The following is an 18,018-nucleotide window of genomic DNA, read 5'->3' as shown; positions in this document are numbered from 1 at the left end:
ACCTGAATATGCTGAATATTGTTATTTATTAAACCTTCGGAGTGCATTCGGTTTTCAATTTAAATTCATTTCGAGGCGTTTCTGCGCTTGCGCACAGGAAACTCAGTTTTGGTTAGCGTGTGTAATTAAAATCCGTAGAAGAAGCGCTTCTCCGCATATCGAAATTCACAGGTACCAATTTGGCAACGTCAATTTCCTCAACTGGCTCTATTTTGGCAAAGTCATTCTATATGTTATCGCCACATACGTTGTTAGTCATATGTGGCTAAAAGCTTTTAAAATTATAATCTAGTTCTTTGCGTAATGAACCTGATTTCAATTTGAACTGTTAAGCCAAGATTTTTTTTAGATTTTGTCTATATGTGTTGCTTCCGTTTCATCTTAAGATAAACTTATTATTTATGACACTATTTCCTGCAAGACAATCAATTTCCCTTTTGTCTGCTTTAAATATCAAAAGCAGTTCCAAAATTCAGAAGCAACTTCAATATATTTCAACCTTTTCTTTAATACAGGAAAAGTTCTTGCTCAATGATTTTCAAGGGCTTACAAACGTTATATTTTAAGTTTGTTTTTCATAGTTTAATGTACAACTGCAGCAAATAAAAAACTTTAGTATCCATACACAATTTCACGAGCTTTGTGAAGGTTAATATAATAAATATAAATAAATAAATAATAATAACAAATTTATAAATCATAATAATAAATATAATCATACATAATATTAGTTTTAAGCTCCCAAACAAATTGAGTACATTACCAAGTTTAGGATAACTTAAGGCACATCAAATTAGCACAAGTTGTTATCAGCCACCAAATTGCTAAAATAAAAGACAACAATACACTAAATACATGAAAAACTAACAAAACAAAAACTTCGTTTGTTTATTACTAACAAAAAAAGCCTCATTCAGAAAATTGAATCAATCCAATTGTTAATACTAAAAATCCTTGTAAGAAAATATGACATCAAATTTAACTCAATTTTTATGTTCCTTGTGTATATTCAAAAACGATGACGATTGTAAAATTTTGTACAAAACTCAACATATGAAATCACACATATATATATATATAACTGTATATAAATGAAAGGTTGCCCGTAAATTGGCCATGGTTGAAGCTGATTTGGAGCGTGCCGAAGAACGTGCCGAGCAGGGTGAAAAGTACGTTTAAAACTTCAATTTAATTTCAGTTAGTTAAATGTTGTTGCGCCAAAAGCTTTAGAATTGTTGTGCCTAAAAAAGTGGAAAAACAAATGCGAATGTGGCCATAGTTATGTAAGTTTGTTTTTTGCAGCGCTCCTAACTAACAGGTGCGCCACGCCCCCTCGTTCTGTGTTAAAAACCCAACGCAACCTAACCTAAATTTTTTCTTGTTCAAAGTGCATTCTTGCATACATTTCGTTTATTATTTTGATTTGTTTTATTTACGTTAGCTAGCTAGCTTTGCATATATTTCTCAAATTGGTAAAAAATGTGAATATATTGAAAAAACAAACAACAAAAAAAAAAAAATAAAAAAAATTGGAATGTGTGTTAGTGTTGTTAACGCGCATGTCTAGTTTAGAAATAAATCACATCATGCTCCTCTTTCACATATGCACAACATATTCACATTTTTTGCCAACTTCAAAACAAGAATCAATTCATAACTCTTTAACTAATGAACAAACCATTTCTTTTATGTGCTCATGTCTAATCACAAAAAAAAAAATAATAAATGCGAATCCTGCTGCCGTGTTTGTTGCTATGCGTGTGCTCTTTAATATCCTGCCTGCCTGTTAATCTCCTGCCCGCCCGACCGCTCGCTCAACGCGTCTGGTAACGCCTCATCCAAAAGGTGGCCAGAAAATTAGTGCTCATGGAACAGGATCTGGAGCGTTCCGAGGAAAAAGTTGAGCTTAGCGAAAGGTTTGTTTTGCTTTTGTGTCTGTTTAAATACTAACTGCACCACATGTGTTAAATGAAATTAAATTTACGCAATTCAAAACGCCAGACCAAGTTGACAATTTGTTTATTTATAATTTGCATAGTTTACAATTATGAAAAGATATTGTCCGGAGGCGATCAGAGATTTCAACTGCTTATTAAATAATACCATAGACAAAAAAAAAGTGAAATCGTCTGAAGTTGTATCAGTGAAATGTTGTCGCTACAACAATTGCTATTATTATTATTATCTTATTTTTTTTTCTTTTATTCCAAATATTTGCCAAACCTTGGTCTGTTTTGTCCAGTCATGATTTAGTTTTTTCTTTTTAATGTTATTTTTTCTTTATGTCGCCTCCAGACCCAAAAAATTTTGAAAGTGAAGTGTCAACGTTTTTTTTTTTGTCTCTTCATTGTTTTCTGGCGTTGGCGAAACATTAAAAAAAAATTGCCCACAAAATTTCATTTAACTACCGCATGAGACGCGTCTTTGTTTTCCCACAAAAAAAAATGGCAAATTTGTGCAAAATACCAAAGTCTAATGTGTTTTGTTTTTGTTGGCTATAGCAAAATTGTGGAGCTTGAGGAGGAGCTGCGCGTTGTTGGCAACAACTTGAAGTCCCTGGAAGTCTCTGAGGAGAAGGTCAGTATGAAATGTTACGATTCAAGATGCAAGGCCATGATACTCTTTGTGCTCACGCACAAATTTATCAAAAACATACTCTGATCAATCATTAAAATATATATTTTGTATTATTTACTCTACATTACAAAACAATTTAAATATGTATTCCCCACAACCCCGTAACTATCGACAAATCCCATAAACAACAACAACAATAAATAGGCCAACCAACGTGAGGAAGAGTACAAGAACCAAATCAAGACCCTGAACACTCGTCTAAAGGAGGTAGATACAATAAAAAAAATATTTAAAAATAATACTGAAGCAATTTGCGAAAGGAGTTTCCCAGCTCAGTGTGGATATGCAATCAAAACCAACCAGCGATATTTCTGTTACAATATCTGTTTTTTTTTATTTATATAAATTGTTGTTGTTTATGTTTTTTTTTTCTATCTGATTTGAGCGCACAGGACCGCTCAAAGGCTTTGAAAAGCCACTGTACAACACTGGCTATTATAAAATGTCTACCGACAGTGCAACTTGTACATGCCCCTAATACATGTTTATTATGATTTGTTTACTAATTGTTACTATATTTTCTATTTTATTTTCATATTTTGTTAACCCGATCCGCTTTAACGTTGCTGCAACAATAAATTATTTGTACTATATTATCATATTAATATGATATATATAAATGCAATAATTTTTGCGCATTGGATGTTTGTCAACACACTCAAACGGCTTAAACCTGCTCCTCCTACCCCCTGCCACAAACTCTGCATGCATCAATAATTTGCTAAACAATTTGCAATTTATGTTTTGTTAACCAAAAAAAACAAATATCCCAATATTTTTCCACCAATTCAACCAACGACCACAAAATAAAAAACATAATAGGCTACACAAAAAGAGGAAACCTTAGATACGCAAATCAAGGTTTTGGATCATTCCTTGAAAGAGGTATATGCCAAGTTGTATACTATAGAATTGTATATTTTTAAATATTTGTAAGCGGTTAATCTTGATATTTGTGGTCTCTGGTGTTGGTAAATGCATTAATTAAAATCCATTTAATTTATTATTTAAAAACAAAAGAAAAAACCAATACGAAGAAAAAGAAAATATTAAATTGCACAAATCGTTATTCTCAATTTTAAATTAACTGTACATAGTCGTCAAGACACATTCTTATTAATTCGACATACGACATTTGATATTTTCTTTTTATACGAACAACCAAACTAAAATACAAACAAAAAAATCGCAATGGCCAAAAACGTGTTGGAAAAAATACAACAAATATGCAAACAAAGCCGAATCGAAAAATGTATATCAATAACGTGCATCATGGCAAGTATTTCCCTATAGGACGTGTGTGTGTACATTACTTGAAAATTGAAAACAACGTTTTGTGCATTGATTGCAAAGAAAATGAACCAACTCAAAAGCTGACGTTTGGCAACACTATTCCGGCATTCGTACCTGCTGCTTTTGTGTTTAGTGGCAATTCAATCCAAAAATTAATTGTGAAAATGCAATCGACAATCGATAAATAATAAATTAATTATTCTATTCGGTAGATATTTTATAGTCAAAGCACACACACACATTACACACATACAGACACCGACACACACAAGCACTCCAACATAATGATGATGATGATGTATGTCCTAAGCACTGTTATTGATATACCAAACATTTGTTGTATATTTCTCGACGTCTAGGCACGCGAAAATCATAAAATTGTCGAACAGGAGCTCATACAGTTCAAATTAAATGTAGAAACTGTAAGTCGCTGCAGCACAGAGTACTTAGTACGTTTTTTTTGTTAGATTACAATTGTGCTGATGTTAAAATAAAAACCAAAGAATTTTAACAGCATTTCCGAATTGGCTCCATTTTCAATTTATTTATATTTTGTCTTTTATGCAGTGACTGCGTAGCGTCGTACAGCAATTATTGTAGTTATTTATCTATATATCTACACTCCCGTAATATTATTTAATTTGTCTAATTTAGGTTTTGTCTAAAACAAACACCCTGAATACATATAAAAAAAAAAGTGTACAAGTTTTGTAAGACTTTTGAATAAGTGGGCAAAATTATGTTTGATATTTATTGTTATGCTGTTTATTGAATGTTCTTAAATTACTATTATTTATTATTTCATACAACCATTATGTGAAATAATTATTTTAATCTACATTTACTAATGTCCATTTATCATATAAACTAAATACTTACTGCTGGTTTTGGTAGCAAATTTTGGGAAGCTTCTTTTTATATATTTTTTTAAATTGAATTAATGTAATATTTGAAATTCTGTTGAAACGTTAAAAAGAACAGTTGAAGTTGCGTGTTACAACACTGGCGTTTGAACAGAATTTGAAAGTAAGCCACCATGAACAACATGCATCTATGTCAACCGTTTGTGAAAGTAATCTCATTGTTCATGATGGCTATTTGTAGACATAATTTAAATTTGCAATAATATATTTACTAAAATATACATTTTCAACTTTCTATTTACCAACACTTAAAGGCTGAGGCACGCGCTGAATTCGCTGAACGTTCCGTTCAGAAATTGCAGAAGGAAGTCGACAGGCTCGAAGGTATGTCTGTTAAAGAATATTTTCTAATATCATTGAGACTTTAAATCAACTAGAAAAGTGATAGTACAAAATAAAATTGTACAATATTATTTATAATATTTACATTGTCGCAGTATTTTAATGAGTACAAATATAAAAGTTGTAGATATTTGAGCATTTTTATTTAGTAGCATTTTTTTTTTTATTTTACATAATTATAAGTAGGTGCAAAATTAGTTTCCTTATTCCAAACCGATGTTCCTTATGTTACTGAAGACTTATATTACTTTTTATTTTTTCTTTATTACCCCTATTAATATATATATTTTTTTTGTATGTTTATTTTTCATATGATTTTGTTCGTTGTTGTGCCTAACCTTTACAACTTGTGTGCTGCTTTGTACGCTCCCCGCCTGCGATCCGCCAACGCCCTAATGTTGATTGTTATTATTATTTAAAACGCTGCTGCATGCCACGTGTTGCCGTTATATATATTTTTGTAATTGCTTAAAAAAAACAATGATAAACACACGCAGACGACTTGGTGAACGAACGCGCTAAGAACAAACTGCTGCAGGAGGAGATGGAATCCACTTTACATGACATACAGAACATGTAAAAAACAATAATTTGCTTATGTAAATTAACTAAACTGCCTGCTTTGACGTCAATACAGAAAACTGGCGCTTTCCATATTATAATAATAGAAACACACACACACATACACAATTTCACACACACAAACACGCACACATTCTGAGACACACAGGACAACGTCAAGTGTCTTCCATGCAGATAATAACGAGTGAACGCCAATTTTGATAAACTCTAAATGAAATGAAAACGTTAATTATTAAGCGGTAAACTCAAAGAAAAGCAGTCGAGAAAGCAAAAACTATTACGATAACAAAAAAAAAAAAGACAAAACAAAACAAAACGTTCTCTTGTAGCAAGCGCATTCCAAATTTACACATCTATACATTCTATGTGAAAATGTATTTGCAGATATTCATATTTTTCAAGCAGCGCAAGCCGTGATTGAGCGCTGTCCGCGTTGCGCTGTGAATGGCAGCGCTTGATCGATATCATGTAAAATGGCAAACATAAAGATACAAAATAACAACAAAAAAAGAAGAAATGGCGGCACTTTTAAAACTTGTTGCTTTACAATACTGTTGCAATATTTTGTTTTAACTTTTTCTTTCATTTTGCTTTTGCTACCTTTATTTTGTTTTGATATTGATTGAAGTATAACTATATTATAGAAAACAACTACTTTCAAATTAGTTCTGTGTATAATTATTTATACATATGTATGTAAAGTAAAAAAAAGAAAGGAAAGATTCTGTTTGTATTTTTGTCGCCAGCTAAACTTACTGTATTAATTATGCTAATATTTACATTGTTTATACAATTTAAACAAATCGTGTTTGCAAAACGTTGTGTAATATTTGCTTACTTATAAGTTGGCACGCCTTTATTATTTAGACACAAATTCAAAGCAAATACATAAACAAATAATAATAATAAAAAAAACCAATCCAAAATGACACGCACATAGCGCACATCATTCCAATTTCAAGCATTCATAACTAGACCGTTCTTAACACCTTTTCCACTATATACATTTATTAAATTTAAAAAAAATAAATAATCAAAAATCTAATGACTTATCTACGCTATCTGGCTGAAAATGTGTTCTTGCCCTAGAGAGAGCAAGCTAAAAAAAAAGAAAAAAAGATGATGAACCTAACATAAAATGGCATTCAAATGAAATGAAAAACAATTGATTTATTTACGATTTACATAAATTAATTATTTATATTTTTAATATATTACATACTATACAAATACAATACCATGCTGCTGCAATTGCACAAATAAAGTATTTTTCAAGAACAATATATTTTTCTCAAAAAAAAAAAAGAACAGACCAAAACAAACCAATACACGACATCATCGTACCGCATATTTGTTTTGTCGTACTTGTAACCCAAGGACTTGAGTGTTGTCGATGTTTTTGTTGTGAACATCCTTGACCACTATTGGATTCGTCAGTTAACTATCCATAACAAGAGCTGTCAATATTTGCACTAATCCTAATTTTTTACTTTTAATACAACTGACTAACCCCAACTGAACCACACACTCTAAACGACCAACCAGACGAGATGATCAACGAGAAAGAGCATTATGCCATCATTAACGATAGCTTGGACTTCACGTTTGTCGAACTAATGGGCATGCCGCCTTTCTATAACGATCGCCACCCCAAGCCACCCACACCGGAGCCAACCGAAGCGGAGATTGCCGCTAAAGAGGCACAGATACGGGCGGAGATCGCTGACGAAGCCGTACAGCTGGCTGCCGAAGGAGAAGAGCCTGCTGCCGATGAGGAGGCGGGTGATTTTGCTGCAGAAACTGTTGAAGTTGCTCCCGCCGAACCAGTCAAAGAACCTACACCACCACCGCCACCATTTGATTATAACATTGATCTGCCGCCCGAGGGCGCTGAGGTGCCATATGTGAAGAACTTCGAAGCGGGAGATGCTCCGCCAGCAGCGGATGTGCCTGCTGAGGCAGCTCCAGCTGCTGAGGGTGCTTCAGTTGCTGAGGGAGCTCCAGGTGCTGAGGGTGCTACAGCAGCTGAGGGTGTTCCAGGTGCTGAGGCAGCTCCTGCTGAATCAGCTGCACCCGAAGCAACCGCTCCTGCATCCGATGCACTCGCTGAAGTACCTCCAGCTTAAATCGTATTAAATATTGTTTCATTTGATTGAAATTGAAATAGATCACCAAAGGATCTCAGTTGTAAACGATCTCGTTGTGGCAAAAAAAAAAAAAAACCAACTGATAAATGTGTTTCCCTCGTCAATCTTCACTAACATTAACAATCCCCCGTTCATGACCCTGACTGAACCACAATGCTAGGAAAAAAGCATTTGATTTTTAGTTCTTTTAGTTGCGCTTTTGCTTCCATTTCACGCTCTCTCTATCTCCATGCCTCTCTCTCTCTCTCTCTCTATCTCGCTCCCGACTGCTTGTTATGCTTTCACATTCCAACAAACAACCAACTGCAGACGATCTAATCGTTGAAAAAGAACGCTTCTGCCTCATCAGCGACAGTCTCGACGAGGCCTTCTTGGACCTCATCAAGGGCCTCGAGCCCTTCTGGACGGTGCGCAATCCAAAGCCACCCACACCCAAACTGCCAACGCCAACGCCCGAAGAATTGGCTGCCATGGAGGAGGCCAGAGCCGCAGCGGAAGCGGCCGCCACTGCACTTGCAGCCGAGGCTGAGGGTGCCGAGGATGAGGTTGTTATATCGGAGGATGGTGTGCCAGTGGTAGTGCCAAAGGCGCCAAAGGAACCAACACCACCACCAAAGGAGCCAACTCCACCACCACCACCACCACCGCCATTCGAGTACTCGATCGATTTGCCACCAGAGGGCGCTGAAGTGCCATTCGTCAAGAACTATGAGGCACCACCACCCGGCTCCGAACCAGAGCCAGCACCAGAGGGCGAAGCCGCTGCACCGCCGGCCGACGGAGCTGCCCCACCAGCAGAGGGTGCTGCGCCCGCGGCTGACGGTGCTGCACCACCTGCTGAAGGGGCTGCCCCACCAGCGGAGGGGGCTGCTCCACCAGCTGAGGGTGCTGCACCACCAGCAGAGGCAGCTGCACCGCCAGCTGAAGGCGCGGCGCCCGCGGCAGAAGCTGCTGCTCCACCAGCAGCTGAGGCTGCTGCCCCAGCCGCCGAAGCGCCACCAGCTTAAATCAAATCAATGAATATCGCAAATCGATAATGAATACTGCTCCTCGTAACTGACTTGATCGATCTGCTCCGTAATACACACAACTGCTGCTAAATTCTGCCCTGCTTTTATTTATTTATTTAATTTGACATTTATTAAAACTTATTTAAGTGAAGCATTGCAAAAAACAAGCTGCTCTGATTGGCTGCCCTTTTTGTTTGCCTGTTGCATTTTAATTTTGATTTTGAATTTAACAGCTAGCGGCACACTGCCTTACCGACACAGAAACGCTGCTGCCGCCAAGCAGTACTACTACTGCTTCATTTTTATTTCATTTTTATTTGACAAGGTAAATATATTTTGTATGTTTTTTGTCCAGGTGATTTTAGTGTCAGTTGAACGTTTCTTGTGTCCTATACATATATATTTTTGTGCGAGGTTTATGTTTACTCATTTATGTGAACTTGATTTTATTTTTATTTTTTATTAATTTCAATATTTGTTCTCTTTCCTCCTGTGTTCTTATATGATTTGGCATTAAACAGACGACCTTGTGTTGGAGAAGGAGCGTTACAAGGATATTGGAGACGATCTCGATACCGCCTTTGTCGAGCTCATCCTCAAGGAATAAGCGCTCCACCATTGCCCGCCCCAAAGAGCCACAACAAAATCTATCGTCACTTATCGCACATTTATCGTTTTATCGTAGCATACTTGTAGGCGTGTTGTAAACGTATTTTGCTTACAAATTTTGATTTTTGTGTGTGTATTCGTAGAAAAATTGTCTGTAGATTTTGTATAAAGCTTTCATTAAATTATATGTGACAATCGCCTTGTGTATTTGTTTAACTCAACAATTTTACCTATTATTTGTATTCACAAACTATGCAATAAACTAAAAACTATTTAAAATGTTTGCGTTTTTCATTTGATTTAACTGCTGCATTCGTAGATGAAGTCAGCAAAGGTAAAGAGAAGTACAAAACTATTGCCCAGGAATTGGAATACGCTGATCTCAACAACTATTAAGCTGATGACGCCAACAATGACAACTACAACAACAACAGCTACAAATGCAGCCTGAGATCTACAAATTGGAGTCCAATGCCTTTCGACTACCAGCCACAAAGCATTCAACTTAAACATTCCAGAACGATTCAATACACTTATTATAATATTAATAATAAAGCAAATTTTTAGCAATTAAATATATACAAATATTTAAATGGATGAAAGTTTGAATGAGTGCTGATTATTTTTGAGTGAAAACAAAATACGAAATGTATTAACATTTAAAAGTAAATCATTTTCAACTTCAAATACAAATCCAATATGCCTGTCATTATTTTCCATTTACAATATCTCTAAAGCCCACCACAAGTCAATAACTTATACTACCTTAGTATTTGCTTTATGCACCGCCAAATCTACACAAAATATTTGCAGCTCTGAGAAACCAGTCAATTTTATTAATTATCAAATTATTTTCTTATGCTTGAATGCTAGATTGAAAATGTATCAATTTAAAAAAATTAGAATATTTATGGCCTTTGAATGAAAATGCAAAATGCAAATTTAAAAAGAGGAATAAAAAATAAAATGTACACGTTCATAGCTTTTGTAATTCTATAATCTTTACGAGTATTTGTGTATGAAAAATATCTTCATTTCACAGTTAAGCGTTTATATTTTTATGATAAATAAATGGAAAAAATCTTTGCAAATAAAATACATCAAAAAATGTTCTTTTCATTAATATATGGAATTTGTGGTATTCATTTCAGAAAGGTGTGCACAAATGTATAAATATATCTAGATCGAAAATATTCGAGCTAGAAGTTCTATATTACTGACTTGAGAATAATACAGTCTTTTGTTGGCAAGAGCTTTCAAAATTGAAGTTCTGAAAATTTTGCACATATGGTGCTAAATATAGATTATTTGATATTATAAATACAGTTTAGCTCTCTAACAGCCAATTTAACAAACGCCAAGATTGAATTTGATTGAAAACGAAAAATTTCAGTTTTTCATATCGTTATCATATATATGTAGATTATTCACAGAACTCTGATCGATAAGCTATAAATCATTATAAGAAGTATTCGGATCCTTAACTTTTCAAATTCAAAATGCTTACCCAAATTTTCAATTTAGTTCTTTAATTTATTCCTTTAAATTTTGATAGAATTATGTAAGGGATTTTGCAATTCAATTGATTCAAGCATTATATTATAAAAATGTAGAGAGGTGAAGGAGGAATATCACGTTTAAGAGATTATTCTCACAAATCAAATTTTGCAATTTCGACTGTAAATGTCTGTGTATGTGGATTACGCAAATGTAGAGAGCCTTAATAGACTACAAATATACTTATTACATTTTTAGCGATAAAATTGACAGACAATAATTTCAAGGATGCATGAATTACATTCTTTTTGAAAATTTTAGAATTTAAAATTGCAAATTTATATTTGTGTTTGTTTTTGTATTCTTCGCGTCACGTACAAAAACGCTGGCAAGCAACTTTTACCGTGTGAAAGAAAATGAAGAAAAAAAATTGCTCAATATTTATTGAATCAAAATAGATTCTCATCTTGTTAGCCGTGTCCGTCTCGGGCTTGTTTTGTTCATTTATGAGCTATTTTTAGCCTCACTTCGGACGGATACAGATACACAAATAACAAAAAAATATACCTATATATATATATCTTTCAATTAAGTAAAAAACCAAAAAAAAACGCATAATTTTCACGCCTGTCTGTGAGGCATATGATGAGAATGCAGTAAAAGAAAAACGGGAGCATTATCCAATAGATACACGATTAGGTGAGAGAATTTCACGAAAGAGATGTGTGTGTCTGTGTGTGTGTGTGTTTATTCGTGAAATCTTTGAATACACAGATACACAGACACAAATATCTAAATGTAAAGTGGGAAATTTCGAGGGAAATTGTGATCGGCCCATGAAAAGTTGCGAAAGCACTTTTCCGCTTATTTTTTAATGGGAAATTTTACGAAATGAACAAATTTTCAATACTGCGTTGGTGTGTGCGAATGTGTGCGAGTGTGTGAATGTGACTGTGAATGTATATGTATGTGCGTATTCTTATGTAGATATCGATGTGTGGGCCTTGCGTTATTTCTTGGGGTCGCTTTCTTGGCACTGCGACTTGGTCAGCATCAGTGTTCTCGGGGTTTCGACAGCGTATAGTGTGTTTGAAACGCTAAGGTTAGTTGCGGCTGCTGCCAGGATTTTTGCATTGGGAATATTTTAAAGAAAAAAATCATAAAAATTATAATACATAATTTGATAAATTCTGCGTAATTAATTTGTTAATAAACTTTGCATGGTACTTGCAATATCAAAAGAGTTTGGTAAAATAAATTAAGTGAAAAGTGCATGCAAATTGCATTTGGCAAATGTATATTGCAAATTGCTTTCTGCATAACGAAAATTCAATTGATATATAAAAATACTTAAATTATTAAATGTGCATATGTATGTGTCTATAAATAAAATAAAATTAAATAATTAAAAAAAAAGTATTTAAAATTCGAATAAAAGTGTTACAAGAAATATTTTAAACCTTTTTAAAACCACTAAAAAGGATCTGTGGATCGAACATATTATGCCTCCACTTGAAATAAAGCTCAATATACGAAATATAATGAAACATTTATGATAACTTATGGACGTTGTGAGACATTCACTTATAAGGAATTTTGTAACTAAATCTGACAAAAATATCCGTCCCTGTGTGTATGAGTGAAAATTTGCACACACACACACACACTTACACTCTCAGACGAAAAGCTACACACAGATAGACACACAAATACATATGCACATACGCACAATTCTCATATATATATATATATATATATATATATATATATATATATATATATATACACACACATACAATTAAAAAGCTGCTGCTTAGCAGATTTCTATTATTCTATAAAATTAACTGCAGACAGACACCTGCCTGTGGCACATAAAGACACGCAAAGATACAAATACAGACACAGATACAGATGCAGATACAGATACAGATACAGATTCAGATACTCGGGAGGCAACTTTAAATATTTTATTTTTAACTCTACTTGAAACTTAGACGAAAAAGCTTTCACTCGCATAGCTTTCATGATCTCATGAGCGATGAACGCAACCGAACATTTGCTATTGGTAATTTATCCTTGAGTTTGTTTTTGGCTATATGTCAGAAATGTTCGAAAATTATTAGAGAGCAGATGTAGAGAAATCGCTACACATGTATATGTCTTATGTAGATATGATATAGATATTTGGGGATACCACCCACACAACATTTTTGTTTTATATATATTTTTGAAAGATAATGAAGGCCATACATATATAATGTAAATGTTTAATAAAAACTTTTGAAAGTTCTTCAATTCATAATTTTAAAAAATTTGATTATGTATTATAATAAAATGGGATACAATTTTTTAGAATCTACTTTACTCTTTTTATAAAGCATTGCGAAAACAATTAATACTAATAAGAAAAAATATATTTCATTTTTCTATCAGACTGAGTCCAAAAAAACTTATTAGCTTCTTACTCCATTCCACATCCGGCCCAACAATTCTCAACACAATATAATTAAGAAGCAATTTATCTATGAGAAATTTAAAGCTTAGGCCACCAAGGTATAACCCCTCTCTAACTAAATACAACATAAATGACTTTGCCCCACTTATAAAGATACTCACTCACACAGAAAACAATCTAACACATATATAGATACATATATATCAGAAACGCCTACACATATTCTGACCCCAAAAAAGAAATGCGTATAGAATGAACTGAAAATTTTCAAATTGCAATCAGCGTGTATATCTATGTATGTGTGTGTGTGCGTGAGTGTGTTGAAACACATGATGGGAATTCTAGAATTACACGCCAGGCAAAAATGTCCAAAAAACGCCAACAGCGAATTGCTTGCTGGTCTGCGTGGACTGGATATGCTCACATGCAAAAGCATATCAAGTTTATTTTTAAACTCTTTGAAAATCGGACAACAAAAAATTCATATGGAGAATGCGAGAGACAGAGACAGATATATATATATATATATATATATATCTAGGTATATATATGTATATACATGTACGAGATATTGACCAGATTTATAGTGGGCGTACTTTCAACGAAAAAAATTACGTTAGCTTTTATACATTTTCAGCAAACTAAAATCTGTTTACATTTGGCTTTGGGCTTATATATGTATGCATGTGTATATATCTGTAAATTATATTCTTAGCATATTGAAGGCCTAAAGTAAACACTTTTTTTTTTGTATTAAGTGCATTTTTATGAGCTGCTAGAAAACATGTGAAAGGCAATTGAATTGTTAAGTGAAAAACTTCAGAATTACTTGGTGAAACTTATAACTAAAGATTGTTTTTAGACAGAGAATATCCAGCTAAATATAAAATTGTATATCATTATATAAATGCTAGTAATAATAATGTGAAATAAAACATTAAATATACAATTAAATTGCATTTCTAATTAATCTTTGCTTTTATTTATTAACTATCTTTGCAGTGCCTTTTTCCAGTTATCTTCCCTCCTAAGCGAAAAACAAAAACACAAACACCATGGACGCCATCAAGAAGAAGATGCAAGCGATGAAGCTTGAGAAGGATAATGCCATTGATAAGGCAGATACCTGTGAGAATCAAGCTAAGGATGCCAACTCCCGCGCCGACAAACTTTACGAGGAGCTGCGCGATTTGGAGAAGAAGTTCGTGCAGGTTGAAATCGATTTGGTCACCGCCAAGGAGCAGCTGGAGAAGGCCAACACCGAATTGGAAGAGAAGGAGAAACTGTTGACCACCACGGAATCCGAGGTAGCCACCCAGAACCGTAAGGTCCAACAGATTGAGGAGGATTTGGAGAAATCTGAGGAGCGCTCAACCACCGCACAACAGAAGCTGTTGGAGGCCACACAATCGGCCGATGAGAACAACCGTATGTGCAAAGTATTGGAGAATCGTTCCCAGCAGGATGAGGAGCGTATGGATCAGTTGACCAACCAATTGAAGGAAGCCCGCATGCTCGCTGAGGATGCCGATACCAAGTCCGATGAAGTGTCGCGCAAGCTGGCCTTCGTTGAAGATGAGCTGGAAGTGGCTGAGGATCGTGTCCGCTCCGGTGAATCCAAGATCATGGAGCTGGAGGAAGAATTGAAGGTGCATACCAATATCAAAATTACCAATCAAAACAAAAATATTTCATATATAAAACATGACAATTGTATAGGTTGTCGGCAACTCGCTGAAATCTCTGGAAGTGTCCGAGGAGAAGGCCAACCAGCGTGTTGAGGAATTCAAGCGCGAGATGAAGACCTTGTCCGTCAAGTTGAAGGAGGCCGAACAGCGCGCCGAGCACGCCGAGAAGCAAGTGAAGCGCCTGCAGAAGGAGGTCGACAGGCTAGAAGGTATGTTTCTCTTTCACTTACTCTATTTTACACTTGAAAAAAAAACGGATACGAGTGCGCCAATGAGATGGGCTTGCACCTATGCCTATATACAAAATGTAAATATCGCATTGAATTGAAATTCTTATACTCAATGCAGCTTTCACTAATGCGTACAGTTTTTATATCTTGTTTAAACAATAAATATAAATCTATTGTACAAAGTATGCTGATTGTTGATAATATCATACACTGCTTTTATTAATTTGACATTTGTAATATATAAATGAAAAATAAACAACAAATGCTTTTTGCAGACCGTCTCTTCAATGAGAAAGAAAAGTACAAAGCAATCTGCGACGATTTGGACCAGACATTTGCTGAACTTACTGGATATTAAAAAAAACATAAGACCAAAATACCAAAAACACAAAAAAATGCCAAACAGTTCCCCACAATTCTACTCACACACTTACAAGCACAGATGGATTTCCTTCCTATAAAAAACTCGCATAGACAGTTTTAATCATTTTGCGCTATTTGTCCACCGTGTAGATTTGCCACATTTTCATAGTCACGATTTACACTGTAAATAATTTGATTAGCCTTGTTTAAATGTGATTGCTGTCCAAACTTCAAACACAATTCCTTGTACCTCCCCCACCCCCCACCACCCCCCACAAAAAAAAAAACTATACACTGTAAAAAGATATGTCCAGGCCAAAGAAAAACAAGTTCCACTCTCCATATGACAATGCCAACTATAGTTATTTATGCTTTCGAAACAACAGGTGATTTCAATTATGTATTTTATATCGACAAAATTATTTCTGTTCAGTGTTTTATGTGGCATGTTCGATTGTCTTGCCCACCCAGACACAAATCAAGCCCAACTCTGTATGCCACTCTCTGAATTCAACCATCTACAGTCTATGTGCTGCACTCTGCATTTATCTGCTCATTATCATATATATTTAGATTGCAGTCCAGTTTCTGAACGATCTCGTTGACAGCTGTTGAATGTTGGCCCCCCAACGCACATCATTGCTTATATTTTGTTCAGCGTTAATGCTGTCTTAGAGTTAGAAAGACACGGATTCTGTATATTTACCAATTTTCCACCCAGACAGCAGACACCGCAATCGTTTATTGTATAATAAAAAGTACTAAATTAACAATAAAATCAAAGGCTTGCGAAAACAGCGCACAACTAATTACAAATATTAACCGCAAAACACTTGTTTTCTTACAGTGTATTATAGCCACCAGATGGTACCGTGGCTCAAAAACTTATGTTTTATGTGTTCAAAATAAATGTTGCATTACGTTTTTTTCACAGTTTTTAAGACTAGTATTAACGCTCACATATTATTCGATTCACAGACGAGCTGGGCATCAACAAGGACAGGTACAAGTCCCTGGCCGACGAGATGGACTCCACATTCGCCGAATTGGCTGGCTATTAAGCGGAGCAGCCTCTGGACCATGCGCAAGAAGAGGAACTCAACTAAATGTAAACGATTTATCATCTCAATATCATTTTGGAAATCAAAAACCTAAAAAAAAAAAACGAAGAGCTACAATCAAATACCAAGAACAACATCTATTGTGTATATCTTTAAGCCAAATCTATTTCTAAATAAATAAATAACAACAACAATAAGGTCTACAATATCAGCAACAACACCTAAAATGTATGTCAGATCGAAATGTTCCCGTAAAGTCAAATTGTTTAACACAACAAAATAAGTAGCTACGACAACCACAAGAACAACCAAAACTGAATTCAATAATAAATTTTTGTATTTTTAAAATCATGTTTAAAAATATTAAGAAGTCGAGCAGAACAAACAATCATTTAACATACACAAGTTTAGTAAAAGATAAAGAGATAAATATATGTATAGAGAGAGAGAGGGAGAAGAGAGAGCGAGAGAGTTAAACATGTATCTATGCTGTTAAGAATGATGGTTGAAAATTTGAAATTTTATAATATATTTAAAAAACCACACACAGAAAATACGAAAAAAAAGTATAAAAATTTATAAAAAAAGAATTACAAAAAAAATTATATGTTGCTGTTTGCTTGGATGAGAAGGCACTACTTACTTTCATTGCATGGAACAAAATTCGTAATCTTTGTAAATTAAATCCCATTACGTGGAGACTATCAGAAATACAGGCTTTTCGTTAGAGTATGTCTAAAAAGTCAATTTCGTCAATTTCAAAAGGGAATCAAATTTATTTTTCACTATTGCATTATGCACTTCTTTTCAGGAAGGTTTGTATTAACCAAAATATAATTAAGTATGATTGGTCCTGAATGCTGCAATGGGAAAAGTCCTTTATGTTTGAATGTCTGAAGAGTTTTATCACATTTCAAAAACTTGGAACACAACAATAGCTCTTAAAATGATTAGAATCGATAGATATAAATGTCGTCGTCCCATTTAAATATCCCTCAAACAATTTTTTGGTACATTAATACACCGAAATCATCAATCGAATTGATTTTTATCAATTTAAAGATTTATTTAAAAATGGGCATTTTGTTGCGTTTGTCTTGATTTCTGAGTAAAGATTAAGAAATGTTTGCCACATGATATGATATCTTAAAAATGTAAAGCGTGGTGTTATTCAGCATTTT

General features: G+C 34.4%; 2 protein-coding genes across 16 annotated transcripts in view; both read left to right on the top strand.

Annotated features, from left to right (window-relative positions):
- Window positions 1-9,738, top strand: part of LOC6562990 (tropomyosin-1, isoforms 9A/A/B) — a 28,724-nt gene extending 18,986 nt beyond the window's left edge. For 3 of the 14 annotated variants that reach the window (XM_043214913.1, XM_043214912.1, XM_032736960.2), the window contains exons 6-10: window positions 1,099-1,169; window positions 2,502-2,577; window positions 2,782-2,844; window positions 5,108-5,177; window positions 9,456-9,738. In XM_043214913.1, coding sequence (XP_043070848.1) covers window positions 1,099-1,169; window positions 2,502-2,577; window positions 2,782-2,844; window positions 5,108-5,177; window positions 9,456-9,541 — 366 coding nt within the window. In that variant the 3' untranslated portion in view covers window positions 9,542-9,738. Of the gene's footprint in view, window positions 1-1,098; window positions 1,170-1,845; window positions 1,917-2,501; window positions 2,578-2,781; window positions 2,845-5,107; window positions 5,178-5,692; window positions 6,823-7,322; window positions 9,026-9,455 lie in introns of those variants that run through there. The other 11 variants (XM_043214910.1, XM_043214909.1, XM_032736952.2 and 8 more) reach the window with 7 other exon arrangements.
- A 2,331-nt stretch (window positions 9,739-12,069) lies between these two features.
- On the top strand, window positions 12,070-17,185 carry LOC6562991 (tropomyosin-2). Of its 2 annotated transcripts, none has more exons than XM_032737682.2 (4): window positions 12,070-12,142; window positions 14,498-15,144; window positions 15,215-15,392; window positions 16,755-17,185. In XM_032737682.2, the coding sequence occupies exons 2-4, from the start codon at window positions 14,551-14,553 to the stop codon at window positions 16,835-16,837; spliced, it is 855 nt and encodes a 284-aa protein (XP_032593573.1). In that variant the 5' UTR covers window positions 12,070-12,142; window positions 14,498-14,550; the 3' UTR covers window positions 16,838-17,185. The 2 variants fall into 2 exon arrangements, with proteins under 2 accessions (XP_032593573.1, XP_043071152.1); XM_043215217.1 differs by lacking the exon at window positions 16,755-17,185 and adding an exon at window positions 15,689-16,152.
- The last annotated feature ends 833 nt before the right edge of the window (window positions 17,186-18,018 follow it).

Source organism: Drosophila grimshawi, unplaced genomic scaffold, assembly GCF_018153295.1.
Source record: "Drosophila grimshawi isolate 15287-2541.00 unplaced genomic scaffold, ASM1815329v1 contig_311, whole genome shotgun sequence".
In the NCBI taxonomy this organism is placed as follows: domain Eukaryota; kingdom Metazoa; phylum Arthropoda; class Insecta; order Diptera; family Drosophilidae; genus Drosophila; species Drosophila grimshawi.
Note: the sequence above shows the minus strand (reverse complement) of the source record. Positions and strands in the feature narration are given on the sequence as shown.

Excerpts from the sequence above, each read along its gene's own strand:
- LOC6562991 (XM_032737682.2), top strand. The coding sequence starts at position 14,551 with ATGGACGCCATCAAGAAGAAGATGCAAGCGATGAAGCTTGAGAAGGAT. Across the intron at positions 15,145-15,214 it reads AGCTGGAGGAAGAATTGAAG|GTTGTCGGCAACTCGCTGAA; the intron begins GTGCATACCAAT and ends ACAATTGTATAG. Across the intron at positions 15,393-16,754 it reads GGAGGTCGACAGGCTAGAAG|ACGAGCTGGGCATCAACAAG; the intron begins GTATGTTTCTCT and ends TTCGATTCACAG.